The following is a 17,794-nucleotide window of genomic DNA, read 5'->3' on the forward strand; positions in this document are numbered from 1 at the left end:
TAGAAAAAGCTTTTTTTTTTTTTATAATACAAGTTACATAAAATAAAGGTGGACACAATTGTAAGTGATCCTCAACCGGAGAATAAATGTTTGGGATTTTTTGATGCACCAAAAGAACATCCACCTCGAGACAGAGATTCTATCTTTTTGCAACCTTAAGGTTTTTGGAGGGAACCCCAATCGTCTTTGGTCAGGAAAGGGGACTCTCTGCAGACCTAGCCTTACCATCCACCTCAAATGTAGGTAAAGGATGCCACATTGTCCATATCTGGAACTCCATCAGGCTATCCTCCATCTACCATGGTCCTATCCAGTGATACTGAAGACACTGGGGCTAGGCAGCAGTATCATACCCATGTTAATCAGGAGGGGAAGAGAGCAGAATTTTATAGGATTTTACATTGGAAGAATGCCTTGGCAGTGAGGGGTAGCCCAAGGCCCTTCCCAGAAAAAGAAACAGGCACAGGGGCCAGGACTCAGGCTCCATTTTGATCCAACGTTTATTATCCTTTTACAACATGTCATTTTTGGTTTAGAAACTGCTTGTGATTAGTTTTCCAACATTAACTCAAAAGCATGTAAAATAAAATCAACCTACCTTCTATATAAACACCCAGCAACTGTGGCCCTTCATCCTCCTGCCCAGGTTGGGGAGGGGGAAGAAGGGAGGGCTCAAGAAGCACTGAGTGAAGTGCAGTTGCTTTACTGTGGGGAGTAGTGCCTTGGTTCACACCCACACAGGATCCCTGCACTGCCCCAAACTACAAGAGAAATGATGTAGGCCCAAGGCCCAATTCTCTGTTGGTAATTCACACTCTGCCTCCCAAATGAAAATCGCTTTTATTTTATCGCTTTTGTTTTGTGGTTTGTTTTTTTTTTCAACAGAAACCCCTGCCCAGAGTCTGACTGTAGCTAAACTGTTCAGACTGAGGAATGGAACAGGCCGCAGGCGCACCCCTGGTCCCTCCTGGGCAAGCGCCCCCACCCTCAGGGAACAAGGTCCAGCGGGCCAGCTCGAAGCACACTGGCCACCGTCACTTAGCCATAGAGGTCATCATCATTGTCTTCTGTGTATACACTGCCACCTGTGCCGCCTCCACTGCCCTGGCTGGGGCCAGCTCCACCCTGGTTTCCTGAAGGGAATCTGTGCACAAAAGCAAAACAAACAAAAAAAAAAATTGTTTTTTTTTAAAGATAGGGGTTAGGACAGGGCCTGTATAGGATTTTCACAACTACCCCTCTAGCCTCCTTAGGACTCCCATGAACTTGGTTGTGTAGTTCCACAAGGCAATTTAAGCATTGCCCACTGTCGCCTACCTGAAACTGCCAAAGCCCCGACTCTGCTGAAGGGTCTGAGCAAACATCTCGTATTTTCGAATATCGTTGTCACTGACAGAACGGCGGGCAAAGCGCATGGCCTCCTCAAAGTGATCTCGGCGTATCTCAGGCACTGGATCATCTTCTTCTACCTCCTGTAGGGTTGGTAAACACAGACCACCAGGGATAGTTAAGACTCAGCCTGGATCCCTTCCCTGGCCTTCTTGCCCCTCATTACCATAGTAACCTATTGGTCTTCCTGCCTCTCCAATACAACCTAAGCAAGTCACCAGGACAATCTTAATAAAACCGAATCACTGCCCTGCTCAAAAACCTGTCAGTACATTCTGAAAAAGGCAAAACTGTAGGGACAGAAATCACATCAGTGGCTGCCAGGGACCTAGGGTATTAAAAAAAAAACTGGTTGCCCTGGCTGGTGTGGGTCAGTGGTGAGAGCGTTGGCCCGCAGACCAAAGGGTCACAGGTTTGCTATCCAGTAAAAGACAGGTACCGGTTTTGCAGGCTCAATCCCAATACATGTGTGTGTCTTCCTTCCCTCTCCCTCCCTCCCTCCCTAAAAATAAATGGAAAAAATATCCTCAAGTGAGGATTAATTACACCCCCCCAGAATAAATAATTTTAAAAAGAGTAACTGACTAAAATGGTCCAAGGGAACTTTTTGGGATGACAGAAATTTCTATCTCTACTGTAGTAATAGTTACAGAACTTATACACATTTGTCAAAAAAGTATGTAAACAGTGGATTTTTACTATACGTGGATTATGCCTCAGTAAATCCAAGTTTTAGAAAGAAAATATAGCTAGTTTGGGTCAGTGGTTAAAGTGTCAGCCAGCAGAATAAAGGGTCACAGGTTCGATTCCAGTCAAGGGCTCATACCTCAGTTGCAGACTGGATTCTGGGCCCTAGTCAGGGCGGGTGTGGGAGGCAACCAATCGATGTGTCTCTCTCACATCAATGTTTCTCTTTGTCTCTCCCCCTCCTTTCCACTCTCTCTCTAAAAATCAATGGAAAAAATATTCTTGGGTGAGGATTAACAAAATATAAATAAGAAAAGTATCAACGCCTCTCAGTTTTTACCACATCTGAATTACACCTTACCTAGTGGCCTCACTTTCAGTAACATATACCCTCTTAAATTTACCCAGGTTTCCCTAATTTTTGTAATCCTACTTAGCAGATTATCTGGGCTTATTTTCTTTATTCAAATTGTACTCTCCCTTCAAAAACCCAGCTCAAATCCTATCTTTTCCACTGAGAAGCCACTCCAATTGCTGTGAGTTATAAGACTGCTCCCTGCCCTAACTGGTTTGACTCAGTAAATAAGAGTGTCGGCCTGAGGACGAAAAGGTCCTGGGTTTGATTCTGGTCAAGGGCGTATGCTCAGATTGCAGGCTCAATCCCAGTACGGGGCATGCAGGGAGCAGCCAATCAATGATTCTCTCTCATCATTGATGTTTCTATTTCTGCCTCTCCCTTCCTCTCTGAAATCAATAAAAAAATATATATTTTTTAAAAAGACTGCTCCCTGGCATTAGTTTATCAGTTTTTAAGTTTTTATGGGAGACAAGAGGGATGTCACAGACCCCCTCCAAAAGGTAGAGAAAGCATCCATCTATCCATCCATTTATAATCCTAGATTGAAGTTAACCATCAGCTACTCTTTCTCTTTGATGACCTACTAAATGCCTAAATCGGATGATCTTTTCAAAACCTTACAACCTTTGGAGCAGCGGTCGCCAACTGGTGGTCTGCGGGCCACTTGTGGTCTATGAGGTCCAAGAGGTTGGCAACCGCTGTTCTAGGGCATGGTGAGGATTATCCCCCAGCACCCTATGCCTGGCACATCTGGGGAAAGGATGCAAACTCACCATGGCTGATGGGTTGGTCTGCCTCTCACGGTCTCGCCTAATCTCACTCTCGATGGATTCACGAATGGCCAGCTTGCAGGCACGTTGACATATCTCTGTCAGGTCGGCTCCAGAGAAGCCATTAGTCATCTTAGCCAGGAACTCCAAATCCACATCCTAAAAGTAGAGTATCTTAGCATTTAGTCTCTCCTCCCATGATACACAAACACGATCTCTGAGCCACTCCAGCACTCCCAATTCCAATCTATCCCATCTTTCACCACTGTTTTATTCCCAATTCTAGATTCTCCTAATACCCTCAAATCTTCCATCTTCCCTTATACAACCCTAATCCCAGAAATCCGAATGAAATCTTGTCTGGAAACCAAACAGCACCCCACAGTAGCCTGAGGACTCATAGACATCTCCATGGCCCATGATATTGCACCTGCCTTGGCAACTGGAGACTTGCGCAGGTTGGCCTTCAGGATGGCAACACGGGATTTCTCATCAGGTAGTGGGATATAGATGAGTTGATCAAGGCGGCCAGGTCGCAGGATGGCAGGATCAATGATGTCAGGCCGATTGGTCGCACCAATGATAAAAACATTCTTTTTTGTGGACATGCCATCCATTTCTGTCAGGATCTGGTTAATAACTCGGTCGGCAGCTCCACCACCATCTCCAATGTTACCACCACGGGCCTTGGCAATTGAATCCAGCTCATCAAAGAACAGTACACAGGGGGCAGCTTGGCGGGCCTATGGGAGGGACAGATGGACTCAAGCATTAGTACACTGGTCTCTCAGATCTGAGAAGGAAAATAAAGAGACCTTCACTGTTCCAACTGAGCTGCCAGAATGAGATGTTTTTAACTCTCCCAAAGAAAACAGCCTCTATTTCTATCTTGCCTTCAAGCAAGTGAATCAAATAGCCCAACTGCTTGTAGCTCACCTTGTCAAAGATTTCTCTGACATTGGCCTCAGACTCCCCAAACCACATGGTGAGCAGCTCAGGACCCTTGATGGAGATGAAATTAGCCTGGCATTCATTAGCAATGGCTTTGGCCAGTAAGGTTTTCCCACAGCCAGGAGGTCCATAGAACAGTACTCCCTTGGAGGGTGTCATGCCAAACTTGAGGAATTTGTCTGGGTGCTCCACAGGATACTAAAAGGAAAAAGAAAGAGGGTTCAGGGATACCTCTACAGTTTGAAAGAAACCTAACCAAACAGAAGCCTACCCCTACCATCGCCTGGTTAAAGAACCAGTTTCCCTAGCAGGCTCCTTTAGTGCTTCAGACCCGAGAATAGCAGATTCCTGAATTATTCTCTCACAATTCCTGCAATGAATGTGCCAACACCCCAAGACTAGCCAGTTCAATTACAAAGTATTGAAGCAATGACTCACCCTGAACCAAGATACCCTACCTGGACCAGTTCCTGAAGCTCACGTTTCACATCCTCCAGGCCCCCAATGTCCTCCCAGGTTACCTGTGGCACTTCTACCACAGTTTCCCGCAATGCTGATGGGTTGCTCTGGCTCAGGGCCCACTAAAAAAAGAAGTAAATTGGAAATGAAATTTGCATGGGAAGGCATGAAAGTGCACATGTGTGGACCTAAGATGGCAGTGCAGTCCTTACCCGGAAGTCATCCATAGTAACTGCCAGGGAGTTCATGACCTCAGCGTCAATGGTTTCATCCTCTAGGTCAATAAGGTCCATCTTCTTGCGGATGGCTTGCAGAGCGGCCTCGGAGCACAAGGCTGCTAGGTCAGCACCCACATGCCCATGAGTCTCATTGGCTACCTGCAGAGAGAAATTCTACTTACTATACTGTCTCTAAGACCTGGTTGCTTTAAAGGGTCAAAGATAACAGAATCCTAGTCCCTTCCCCTGATTCCTATTTCTGGGTCCTCCCAATTACTAGAACACATACTAGCAGTCCTTTCACAGGACAGATTTAAGTATTCAAACCTGAACTTGGGGCCTGGAAATAAAGCTGCCCCCAAAATTCTGGTTTGCTCTAATACAACGTCAACCAAGAAATATGCCAACTCTAGTTTCCTGGATTCAATATCAAATCACTTCCTTTTCTCTGCCCCAAAATCAATATCAGTCTCCTCACACATCTTAAGTTTATATTCCTAGACAGTTCCCTTCAACTGCTTGGAAATAGATATCCTAAAACTCCTGGTCAGCTCTCATCACTACTCCACCTGTTCCAGGTCCACATCATCCGCCAGCTTCATGTTCTTGGTATGGATCTGAAGAATTTCCAAGCGTCCTGTAGCATCAGGGATTCCAATATCTACCTCCCTGTCAAAGCGACCTGTGGGACAACGCGTGAATATACACAGGGCTTATTTCTGGTCCAAAGGGAAGAAGGGATAGGCCTAACATGACCAACCAACCTAGTTTACACCCAGGATTGTTCTGATGTTAGCATTCAAAACGCCCATGTGTCCCACGTCCTGGGAAACCCTTCAGTTTCAGGCATACCAGGACGGCGCACCCTAGACAGGGAATGAAGTAAGGGAAAGGACAGCCAGTCCCTTTCACTACAAAAACCTTCAAGAAATGAGCAGGATTAGATGATTTAGACCAGTGATGGGCAACCTTTTGAGCTTGGTGTGTCAAATTTCGCCAAAAAACTGAGCATAACTCGGGTAGTGTGTCACTTTGAGGAAAAAACATTATTTCGCAAATGTTTCATCCTCGGCATGAGGCCGCCTCAGCGGCCGCGTGTCATAGGTTCGCCATCACTGATTTAGATAAATGACAGATGCGGGATTAAAAAGATTAAACAAAGCCCAGCTCAGTGGTTGAGCACTGACCTATGAACTAGGAGGTCATAAGTTCAATTCCTAGTCAGGGCACATGCCTGAGTTTTGAGCTCGATTCACAGTAGGTGGCCTGCAGAAGGGAGTTGATCAATGATTCTCTCTTATCATTGATGCTTCTCTCTCCCTTCCTCTCTGATAGCAATAAAAAATAAAAAATATATATTTTTTAAAAAGGAAAAAAAATTTAGCCAAGTAGAGTTATGATCTCCCTATGAGCAAAGACAGAGTTTAAAGAAATTTGGGGTCCTTACCAAATCGCCGTAGGGCTGGGTCAATGCTGTTAGGTCTGTTAGTTGCTGCCATGACGATCACATGTGCTCTCTGCTTAAGGCCATCCATAAGGGTCAACAATTGTGATACAATGCGCCGTTCCACCTCCCCATGGGTCTGTCAGGACAGGATATCTGGTCAGAAGTGAAATCAAGACCTTTCAACCCCCCACTAATCCCCTGGGTTAAAGCCCTACTTTTTCTCTTTTGGGAGCAATAGCATCCAGCTCATCAATGAAGATAATAGCAGGAGCATTCTTTTCAGCCTCCTCAAAGGCTTTACGAAGGTTGCTCTCAGACTCACCAGCCAACTTGCTCATGATTTCAGGACCTGAAAGGATTCAGAATAAAGTCAATGACAAACTATATCCTTCCTCATTCCCAAATGAAAGCAGATATGTTGTTTGCTAAGACGACCAGATACAGGTCCTGGGTGACAAGATGGTAGATAACCTCTGCCTACTTTTTCACAGACTCTATGAGCCACTATCCCAGGATAACCAACAGGCCAGACTGAGAGAAACCAAGGGAACTAGTACACTTATCTCATAGTTGAGATGAAAGTGTGAAGATGACAGAAGATGCTCTAGGACCTCTGCCCAGAGCAGGAGAAGCAGCACACCAGTTGGACCTCTAACAGCTAAATAGCATTCTTTAGATCCAGCTGACCTTCCCCCAAAACCCTCTAAAATAAATAAGCATAGACTTTTTGATTTCCCATCCTAACTTGCTCCCCCTAAATGTTTTCAGCCTGTCTATAATCTTTCTCAAAGAGGGATAGATTGGGGCACAAGAGGAAAATATCTTCTCTTGTTGCTTATTTGTCTATAATGGATCCCAGCAGAAAAAAACATGCAAAAGTGTACACAAGAGCATGTGTGCAAATGAATGTGTCCATGGTTTATCCAGCTCAGGAGACTGGGTCATGCTAAGCTCAGAATTACATCCAGCCAAACTCAAGGTGAACCAAGTTTCCTACCATTGATCAAAAAGAAGAAGGCCCCCGTCTCATTTGCCACAGCTCGAGCAATCAGAGTCTTCCCGGTCCCAGGAGGTCCATAGAGCAGGATTCCCCGAGGAGGCTGAGGACCAGTACAGAGAATATAATTAGGTTCTGACTCCCACTTTCTCCCAACCCCATCCAGCCTAACATGGCTTAACTAGGGTTTTACTGAGGGTGAGGATCACAGCTCAACCCTGACACCAGTAAAATTGAGTCCTTAGCCATAGCTGCTGGAAAGACAGCTTCCTTCAGGTCACACTCACTCCCCTTATCAGCAGGGAAAATACTGATAGAAGGCTAACATCTATGATTATAACGTGCACTAGAGGCCTGGTGCACAAAATTTGTGCATGGGGGGGGGGGCGGTTTCCCCTTAGCCCAGCCTGCACACTCTCCAAACTGCGACCCCTTGGGGGCAGTGAGACATCCCTCTCACAATCTGGGACCACTGGCTCCTAACCGCCTCTGCCTGCTGACCTGATCGCCCCCTAACTGCTTGCTCCCCTGCTGGCCTGATCACCCCTAACCACCTCTGCCTCGGCCCCCCACCACCGTGGCTTTGTCTGGAAGATGTCTGGTCAATCCAGTCTAATTAGCATATTAACCTTTTATTAGCATAGATAGGAAATAAAGGGCAGAGAAAACCAAGAAACCAGTGCAATTGAGTCTAAAGATCCTGGCATTAGACAAAAGCAAGAGGCCATTAGGCCAAGAACTTGACTTTAGATAGACCAAGATTTTTTAAATTACTGGTAGCTTACTCAAAAAGAGTGTTGCCAGAGCCAGGCCAGCATGGCTCAGTGATTGAGTGTGGACCTATGAACTAGGAGAGTGGTTGGCAAACTCATTAGTCAACAGAGCCGAATATCAACAGTACGATTGAAATTTCTTTTGAGAGCCAAATTTTTTAAACTTAAACTTCTTCTAACGCCACTTCTTCAAAATAGACTCGCCCAGGCCGTGGTATTTTGTGAAAGAGTCACACTCAAGGGGCCAAAGAGCCGCATGTGGCTCGCGAGCCGCAGTTTGCCGACCACGGAACTAGAAGGTCACAGTTCGATTCCTGGTCAGGCATATGCCCGGGTTATGGCTCGATCCCCAGTGTGGGGTGTGCAGGAGGCAGCCAATCAACAATTCTCTCTCATTATTAATGTTTCTCTTTCTCCATTCCTCTCTGAAATCAATAAAAATACATTTTCAAGAAAAAGTGTTGCCAGAGACTCAATCACTTCAGTAATCAACCCTTCAGGATTTATTATGTTAGAATGCTTTTCCTTACCGCCAATCCCAAGTTTTCCTCTTTGAAGCTGTCTTTTCTGTAGCCTCATCCACAGGCAACACATGGTAAGTGCCCACACAAAAGATAAAGTTATTTATATGGTGCATACTAAGGGAAGGGATAATAATTTCATCTTCAGTATATCCCATGACATGGAAATGGTTGAGAAGTTCCATTCTAGACCAGCAGTTCTCAAATGTTTTAGAGTCAGGACCCTTAACACTGCAAATTTCCTTAACTTCTACTTCTATTGGGCAGCACTCTTCTAGACCGGTTAGCAAACTATGGTGAGATTTGTTTTTATAGGGTTCATAAGAATAGCTTTTACATCTTTAAAGTTATTTTATATATATTAATCACCACCCTAGACTATATCCCTCAGAGCCCCAGATGCTCACCTTCACACCAATTGCCTTAAATAGGGCAGGATGTCTTAAGGGCAGCTCCACCATCTCTTTTATCTGAGCTAGCTGTTTCCTGCAGCCACCAATGTCATCATAGCCTACTTCATTCAAGGACTCTTCTTCATCCTGAATATGGAGGAGACAAAGGAGAAGGCAGGGATATTATCATCAGCAAAAGCAGAGTCTCTTCAAATCCTTCCACAATCTGGTGTGGGAAAATCTGCTGTAAGAACAACTCAAAATCCCAAGGCAAAGATTTCTAGCACAGCTTTTCCCTCTCACACTGCCCTCAGTCTACTGGGAAGGGCTCCCCCAAGACGTGAAGCTAGAAATTCTGGAAAACAGAAATTCCAGCTCCATCATCAGCATCACTTCTTCAAAATATAGTCTGACTACTTAGATGCTTTTGGTTCAAACTAGATTTTTTTAAGTTACTGGTACCAGATACTTCTAAGAAACACCTAAGCCCAGAAATGAATAACTGGGAGGTTTCCCACCTCTGCAAGAAGCTTAATTCCAAAGAGCACCATGCTTGATAACCACCACATGACTGTCCCACTGAGTATCATGTAGTCCAGTATTGGGATCAGAAGAGGACTCACCTCTCGTTTGATAGGCTCCCCTTCACAGTGGATCACTGTGTCTGGAGCAACAATGCAGTAAGGGCTGGGATCTGTCTCCACTACTTTGAACTCCACAGCACGCATTCCACCCCGGACAAGGAAAATGTCTCCTATGAGAACAATCAGCATGAGGGCAGTTAGAGGTGTCAACTATAAGACTAAGGAAGAATTATTCATCAGAATCTGAAGTCTAGAATGCCAAATTCACTAGATATTGTCTCCCCACCCCCATGATTCTGTTAAACATGAGGCAAGAGGAGATAAGCTAGCCTGTGAAGTGTCCTTCTGACTCTCAAGAGGGACAGTGAACAATGTGATGTACCAGAGGCCCATAAGGTTTTGACTTCTGGGGTTTAGGCACCCAAGTTTTACAACACCCACCAATGGTAGAGCTGTGCTAAACATTAAATACTCTTGACTGTGACACAACCAAAATGGCCCAGAGATTTAAGGAAAGACTGTTTACTCTCCTGGAGCAGGGAGTGGGAGGGAGGGCAGGGGGAAGGAGAAAGTACACATGTATACACACATTAGTAGCCCTGCGCACAAATCCGTGCACCAGTAGCTCTCTGCGGGGCCTGGCCACTCCGCGCCCGCTGCCCAGAGGCTCTCCTTGGCCCAGAGGCCCATCTGCACCCTGGCCTGGCCAGAGGCCCATCTGCGGCCGGGCAGCAACAAAGCAAGCATTCCGCCAGGCCGCTCACGCTGCCCGCTCTCAGCAGCTACGCCCCTGGGACTGGGGGACTCCGGTGGGGCCGAGAGGACTGGGCACCACCATTGTTGTAATGGAGTGACAGTTAATTTGCATATTACCCTTTTATTAGGAGGACATGAGACTGAGACAGATGTTCTAAGGTTGACTAGTATCCCCACAAACAGCCATCTTAAGCTCAGTCTCTAAAATTGTCTCTCACCTTTCCGGATAGGTCGATAAGCTTCCAGGAAGTATGGCTTAAGGTATACCTCAAAGAGATTGCCAGTGATACCTTCCACCGTGTCATCGATGGGTAGCACATGGATGCGTTTGCCATACTTCACATCAGGGCATGGCTGGATGCTGAGGATGACAAGCAGACTCCACATTACCAACCACACTGCAGCCCCAAGCACTGGGTGTCCGAAAGGGCCTGGCACAGAGAGCTGATGGCAAGCGAAAGAGAAAAGGCAGGGATGGCTTTAGGTGAAGAGAGGCAGGATAGAGTGGGAATGAGGACAAAGGAACAGCCAAGCAGAACTAAGAAAGGTTACACTCAGGGAAGGGTAGAAGCCTATAGTGGGGCTGCCCGCTCCCAATCAGTGAACTAAAAGGAAGACCCACACATCTGGAACCCCTACAAAGACGACGGGAGAGATAGTCTTCAGTGAGAGAGATCCAAGGATGACCCATTCTGGATATTGGTGACCCAATATTGAAAAGGGAGGACTTAGCCTGTTAAGTGTCAGGGTCAGAGAAACAGAAATGAAAAAATAATCTCAAGTCAGGTGGTCAGAGCACCTTGAGAAAAGTGACTAAGACCCTCCAGGAAATCTACACGAAACCTAGAAATCTTAAAAAAGAATCAAAAGTCTGATATTCATGGCCAGTTAACAGGTGGCTGGGTAGCAGTAGCTAAATATGACTCCAAAATGAGAAAAGCCTCTTGCCTAAAGTTAAGTCCAAAATCAGTCAGACGGCAGCTATCCTGGGTTTAGCTCAAACTATGCTTCTCTCCTAGATTAATTTGGATCCTTAAAAAGACCTGCTAGGAGTTCAACTTCCACACCCATTCTCCCACCTTATCTGAGCCCTAACACAAATCATTAATCTAACACAGTAGTAAGGTTATTTGGCAGATACACACCCTCAAATGGCATCCTAAACCAGGGTCTAAGGTGTGATAAGTTATACCTCTTATAGAAAATAATAAAGAAAAAAAGGCATTAAGGAAGTCATAGAAATGCCAATTTGTCCCAACAGTCAAGCAGAAGCAGATTTTAAAGTCCCAGGAAGGCAAAACCAAAGCCTAAAACCAACTCTGACACATAAATCTTTCCATGGTTAGGAGGCTTCTGATACCTGCAGCTGCCAAGGCCTTCATAGGGGTCCTGCCTATAAGGCAGGCTATCTCTGGCCTCCCATCCCTGAGGGGCCAAGAACCCCACACACACCTGATAACATCCCCTAGGCGTACGCGAAGGTTATTCCGAACAACTCTATTCATTCGAATCTTCTCATCAGAACATGTGTCATCAGAAAGCACAATGCACACAGCTTCCCGCCTCTTCTTTCCTTTCAGCAACACTGTATCACCTCGGAACAACTGCAGCTCATCCATCTTGGGCTGAGGAAACAAGGTTAAGGCCTTTGGGTCACTGGGCCAGGGGGTAAGCAGCAGCCCTGGAGGTTGGGATTCCCAGTAAACCCCACTCTATTTGTGGTCACTGCAAGAAAAATGAGAAAAGAATCCTGGGAAAAACCCTCAGGTTAAGTGAAATAAGGAAAGACCGGACTGTGGACCTAACTTACCTGGGACAAGGACACCACACTGTTGTCCTCATTGATGGCTTCATCGACAATTAACCGATTGGGACGATTCTTTTGTTTAAGAATGGCTGTTGATAAGTCATCACCTTTTGAACTAGAAAGAGAAACTGAAGTCAGTCCCAATACATACTCCAGCCCCAGGGACCCCACCAATTTCTAAAACTTACACTTGAAAAGAAATAGTGAGTAGATGAAGTGGAAGTTCAGCCAAGGTCATGAGTAATACCTAGCACATATTACAATTCCCATTCCAGTAGCTCTTGGATGCTAGTATGCCAGCTATAAAGCCCAAGGGTCAAAAAACTATGGCCTGGGGGGTGGGGGGTAAGAGATCAACAAAGGACATGTATGCATGTATATAAGCATAACCAATGGACACAAACACTAGGGCGGTGAGGGCATGTGCTGGGGGGTGGAGGTGGCCGGGGAGAGGTCAATGGGGAGAAAAAAGAGTCATATGTAATACTATATGCAATACTTTAAACAATAAAGAATTAAAAACAAACAAACAAAAAACCAACTATGACCTAAAAAGGTGAAATACAAGTGGAGATTAAATACAATTACAGAAATGAAAACAGTCTTAGGATAGAATAGTGGTTAAGAGGAGAGGCTCTGCAGTCAGACCTGCTGGGCCTGAATTCCAACCCTGCCATTACTTAACTTTGATCTTGGCCAAGTTATTTAACCTCTTTGGAAGTTGATTTCCTAATCTGTGAAATGGGGATATAGTAGTATCTACCTCAGGATTATTGTCCTAAGTGAGATAATGAATGCAAAATGTTCAACACAATGCCTGGCACATAATATTAATGGTCACTACAATTAATTAGCACTGCAAAACAAAGCACAAGCCCTTTCTTTGCTAACCCTTTTTTTTTCGTAAGAGAACACTTACTTATAAAATCACAGAGGCAGAAAAAGTAATTTCTGTAAGAAATGGGTTTAGGAAATAATTTATAAAAGAAGGGCCCTTGGAGCCTTGGGAGTGAGGAAGCTAATGGTATTGCTTCTGAAGGCAAAGGGAGAGAGGAGAAGGGAAAGGGAAAGGCAAAGAATGAAGTGAGCTAGACAACTTCTCTTAGGATTCAGTGAGGCCGCAAGTACCACCAAGCAAAGCTAGGGACAATGAAGTAAAATTAGCACTACCCTCCTTTAAATCTGCTGAGTGCCAGAGCTTTCTATATACCACAGAAATGTCAAACTTAAATACCACCATATTAAAAACAACAACAGGAACAGATCTAGAACCTTCAGAAAGAGGATTAAGCTCAAACGGTAATCTCTGTAAGATACACAACTCCATGGAGTTGGTTCAAAAGTCAAAACCACCCAGCTAGAGTGGCTCAGTTGGTTGAATGTCATCCTTTGCACCAAAAGATTGCCTGTTCCGATTCCCAGACAGGGCACATACCTGGGTTGCTGGTTCTATCCCTGGTTGGGGCATCTATGGGAGGCAACTGATTGATGCTTCTCTCACACTGATGTTTCTCCGTCCTTCTCACTAAGCATGTCCTCAGGTGAGGATTAAAAAAAAAGTAAAAACCAAGAAATGCTGAGACAAGGAGCAAATCCAAATCCCTTTCACCCAAATCAAGGTTGCTTGAGTCTAAACCACTTTAAACTGTCCAGTTTCGTGCTGATTGGTGTTGCTCAGTGGTTAGAGTGTGGTGGACCTGTGCACCAAAAGGTAGATTCCATTGCCAGTCAAGGGCACATACCTGGGTTGCAGGTTCAATTCCCGCCCCAGTTTGGGCACATGCAGGAAGCAAACAATCGATGTGATGTGTTTCACTTTCACATCGATGTTTCAGTTTCTCTCTCTCTCTCTCCACTTCCCTCCTCTTAAAAAAAAAAAAAAAAAAAAAAAATCAATGGAAAAATACCCTTGGGTGAGGACAAACAAAAAATAATAAACTGTCCAGTTTCAATTATTTCCTGGACACCAATTTTTTACCTAGCTTATCTCCAGCCTTCACTAACTCAATTTGGTGGGCTCTCCTCCTTCGAAGAACTACCTCCTCTTAGTAAGGCTCAAGAAAACATCTGCCTTACTAATAGGGAGGCCAGATAATGGAGGAAGTGAAGAAATACGTAAAGAAGAATGTCTTCCATGATTATTTCTCCATTCAACAAATTAACGAGTATATGTATTATATGCCAGGCACTGTTCTGGGATCCAGGGACTTACCAGTCAACAAAACAAAACAAAATAGTATTCCTATTAGAAACGTCTTCACAACTTGCAAGAAAAGAGAGGCCTATGCTCCAGAATACGCCTGTGGAGTTACGGGGTTTTTACATATTTTGGTCCTGATATACCCAAAGAAATACAAATCCCGTTCTCTAATAAAATTAAAAGTTTTCTGCTGATCCTCTTACACAGGTTTCATCTTTAATCATCACCTTTAAACTAGTTTCCAAGAGTGGAGTTTCCTAGGCTTAAACTTGCCTCCCCAAACCCAAAAGTGTGGCACTTTGGGCATAAGCTGCAGAGTAGACAAGTTTTCCCAATGCTTATCAATACCCTGGAGGGCAACCATGGTCAATGTGACATCTGAGGGCAATTTAAACCCATCAATTCTCCCTCTCCCTCAGACTTCAAAATACCCTCCAAGGGCTGCCCATCTTCCTGCCTAACCTATAGAACCGGTACTGAAAAAAAAATAAGTTGCCTCTAATCATCAGTTTGTGTTTTAACCCCAAGGCTACATTCTAAAAATAGCTCCAATCTGCCTACCATTCTGGACCCTGGCATGGAGATGAGTGGTATACTCTTCCCTTAACGGGTGGGGAACATCCGGCCTGAGGGCCGTAAGGCCCAAGAAATCATTTGGGCCGAAATCGGTTTGGCTCAGTGGATAGAGCGTCAGTCTTCAGACTGAAGGGTCCCAGGTTCGATTCCGGTCAGGGGCATGTACATTGGTTGCGGGCACATCCCCGGTGGGGGGTGTGCAGGAGGCAGATGGTCGATGTTTCTCTCTCATGATGTTTCTAGCTCTCTATTCCTCTCCCTTCCCCTCTGTAAAAAATCAATAAATTAAAAAAATAAAAGAAAAAGAAATCATTTGGTCTGGCACAGCCAAGGCATTAGGAGTGTTAATTAAATGTTTGACTAATCTTTCAGTTGGTAATTTTGTATGACCCAGAAATATTATAAACATCCAAATAGCTGTTGACAGAAAAAAGGTTCCCCACCCGTCTTAAGATAAAGATCTTTAATCCCACATCTATCTACTGATAAAAGGTAGGAAGGTCTAAAAGAGAGAATTCAGCCAGAACATCACCCAACAGCAGTCTGGAGGCTCTTTGGAGACACCTCCTATTGTCTTCTGCATGAGTCAGGTCCTTTCCAGAATCCCAAAGGACCACAGGGGACTTGGAGGGAGAGTTCAGGTAAGAGTCATCAAGATGATGACCTAGAGATTAGAAACCATCTATGCTGCCAGGTTCCACTAATTTTGAATTTTTAGTTTTCGTTTTGAAAACGAAAGACTGACTGGATAACGTAAGTTTTAAGTATTAGTAAGTGGACCTTTTAAATAGATGACTGAGTAATACTTCATCTAGATTCAGAAACTTGAAAATAAAGGAACACACCAAAAACAAAAAATCTCTTTGAGTCAGGAAGGTGATTTGCATAGAGGAGTTTCCATAGGATGGCGGTGTCTCCTCCCTTCCCCCCAGTATGTAAAGCTCTTGATTCTAAATTCAGTGGACAGAGGGGCCAGATTTTATCGGATGCTTTCCTCAGGGTGGAGGGCCAGGATTTCTCAACATAGCAGATTTGGGGAGGGGGGGGGGGACGGAAACCGTGTGTTTTGGGAGAGTTAGAGCAACTCTAACCTACACACCACGAAGGCTGAAATCTAGGAAGGCCTAGAAAATACGAACTCATATTCGAACGATATAGCAAGAACCTAAAATAGTAAAGAAAGAAAAAGTCCCTTTCTCCCTACGCCTATTTCATGACATCAAGGAAAACTGACTAAAGCTTTCTCCTGTGAACAAGGCCAGAGCGAAAGGCAGGGCCCACTCTCTCCCTCACACTCAGGTGGCACAGGATGCTCACCGCGGCCCCGGCGGACTCGGCTCCAAAAGCGCCGAGACCTTCCCTGAGCTCGCCGGGCCTCCCCCGCTACGGCCCCCGCCTGTCTCCGGCTCCGAAGGCCTTCACCGGGCCCAAAGTCCACGCCCACCGGGCCCAGTTAGGGCGTTGGGGCCTGCTCTCTCCCGGAACCAAAGGCCTCCAGCGGGTGGTAGGCCGAGGCGCGGGGGGGCGCGGGGGCTCAAGGCCCCAGGGCTCCGCGCCGGCGGTGTGGGCCAGCAGACCTCACTAGGCCCGCATGGCCGTTCCAAGGGAGACAATCAGGTCGGCCGGGCCTGCATGACACAGCACGATCTGGCCCAGGCCCCGACCCGGGCCCAACGCAAACCCCGCCTAGGGGGCGCACGGGTGCGTAGCCTGGCCCAGCCGGCCCCTCCTTCGCTCCCGTCCTCTCGTCTCCTTCCTTCCATGTCTCCCTCTTTCCCGGTCTCCACCTCTTAGACGCGCCCACGGCCAGGTCCACCCGGGCCTACCCAGCGCTGAAGGGCCCCCCTGTGCGCGCACCCGCGGCGAGCGGGCGGGCGGGCGGGCGCGCGCACACACACTCACTCAGCTCCGGAGGCCATGGCGCGTGCCTCTCCCGGCCGGCGGCTGTGGCAGCCCAAGGGTAACGGCTACGAGGGGTGGCAGTAGACCGTCTGGACCCGGGCTCGGCTCTCCCGGGCGGGGTGGCGAACAGCGGCGACAAACCCGCAGGCAGCCTCCCTGTCGCTTCCTCCCAGCGGCACCCGTGCGGTGAGCGGGCAGGAGACGTTGGCTCCTGATCCGCGAGGCAGCAGCAGCGACGACTCAAACGACGGCTACAGACGCTTCACTGAGACTGAGCCGAGAAGAGCCGAATCATCGGAAGAAGAGGTACTCTCACCTCAGCCAATCAGCGCCTGCCCTAGGGACTCCCGCCCGCCTCTCGGCGCCTCTCCCCAGCAACCCACGGACCAGAGCCAATCAGAAAATTCGCTTTGGCCTGGCTCCCGCCTCAAGTGTGCATCTCCACGTCAATTGGCCGCAACACTACGCTTCCTCGACGGATTGGTATTCTCAACCAATCAACGAAAGGAATGGGACCAGATCGACTGGCGGGAGGAGGGTTCAATCTCTTAGAGGCGGTCTCTCCCACTTGGCTCCAGCTCATTGGCTCCTGAGTTTATCCTGCTGGAAAAACCTGGCACAATGGATTGAACCCTTGTATTATTGTATTATTGTAGTATTAACCTACATATCTATCTTTTTCCAAAATGAGGATTCACACTAACCCCTCTCCTTGCTCCTTCAAAATGCTAGCTCAGGCCACCCCTACTCTGGACCCTTTAGAACTAGCACTGCAGCTCTCAGTCCACTCTATTTTAGTCATTGCACCCTCTGGTTAACGCTGGTCCCATGAGGCTTTACAGTTCTTAGGTGCTTGGAGGAGGTACATTCTTCCTCTTACCACTGGGTATGAATATTAATGATTTGAGGATGGAGGGCATCCAAGTCCAGAGAGAGGTCAAAAGGCTACCAAAGAACACACCAGATTCAAGAGAGCCCAAAGCCACAAGAAAATTGCATGCTGAATT

At 46.4% G+C, this 17,794-nt stretch overlaps 1 protein-coding gene across 1 annotated transcript; it reads right to left on the bottom strand.

The window, feature by feature from the left end:
* Nucleotides 1–482: 482 nt before the first annotated feature.
* VCP (valosin containing protein) lies at nucleotides 483–17,034 on the bottom strand. Its single transcript, XM_008141943.3, has 17 exons — nucleotides 16,788–17,034; nucleotides 12,113–12,224; nucleotides 11,755–11,927; nucleotides 10,521–10,663; nucleotides 9,586–9,716; nucleotides 8,978–9,109; nucleotides 7,277–7,379; nucleotides 6,495–6,628; nucleotides 6,280–6,415; nucleotides 5,402–5,514; nucleotides 4,827–4,991; nucleotides 4,614–4,736; nucleotides 4,141–4,353; nucleotides 3,639–3,947; nucleotides 3,208–3,363; nucleotides 1,318–1,472; nucleotides 483–1,144 (listed from the first exon to the last, which is right to left on the bottom strand). The coding sequence occupies exons 1-17, from the start codon at nucleotides 16,802–16,804 to the stop codon at nucleotides 1,039–1,041; spliced, it is 2,421 nt and encodes an 806-aa protein (XP_008140165.1). The 5' UTR covers nucleotides 16,805–17,034; the 3' UTR covers nucleotides 483–1,038.
* Nucleotides 17,035–17,794: the final 760 nt, after the last annotated feature.

Source organism: Eptesicus fuscus, chromosome 15 (genome assembly GCF_027574615.1).
Source record: "Eptesicus fuscus isolate TK198812 chromosome 15, DD_ASM_mEF_20220401, whole genome shotgun sequence".
In the NCBI taxonomy this organism is placed as follows: domain Eukaryota; kingdom Metazoa; phylum Chordata; class Mammalia; order Chiroptera; family Vespertilionidae; genus Eptesicus; species Eptesicus fuscus.

Bases quoted from the DNA above. Each gene is read 5' to 3' on its own strand.
- VCP (XM_008141943.3), bottom strand. The intron at 11,928-12,112 runs GTAAGTTAGGTC...TTGTTTCCTCAG, and splicing joins GTGTGGTGTCCTTGTCCCAG to CCCAAGATGGATGAGCTGCA. The intron at 5,515-6,279 runs GTAAGGACCCCA...GTTGTCCCACAG, and splicing joins CCCAGCCCTACGGCGATTTG to GTCGCTTTGACAGGGAGGTA.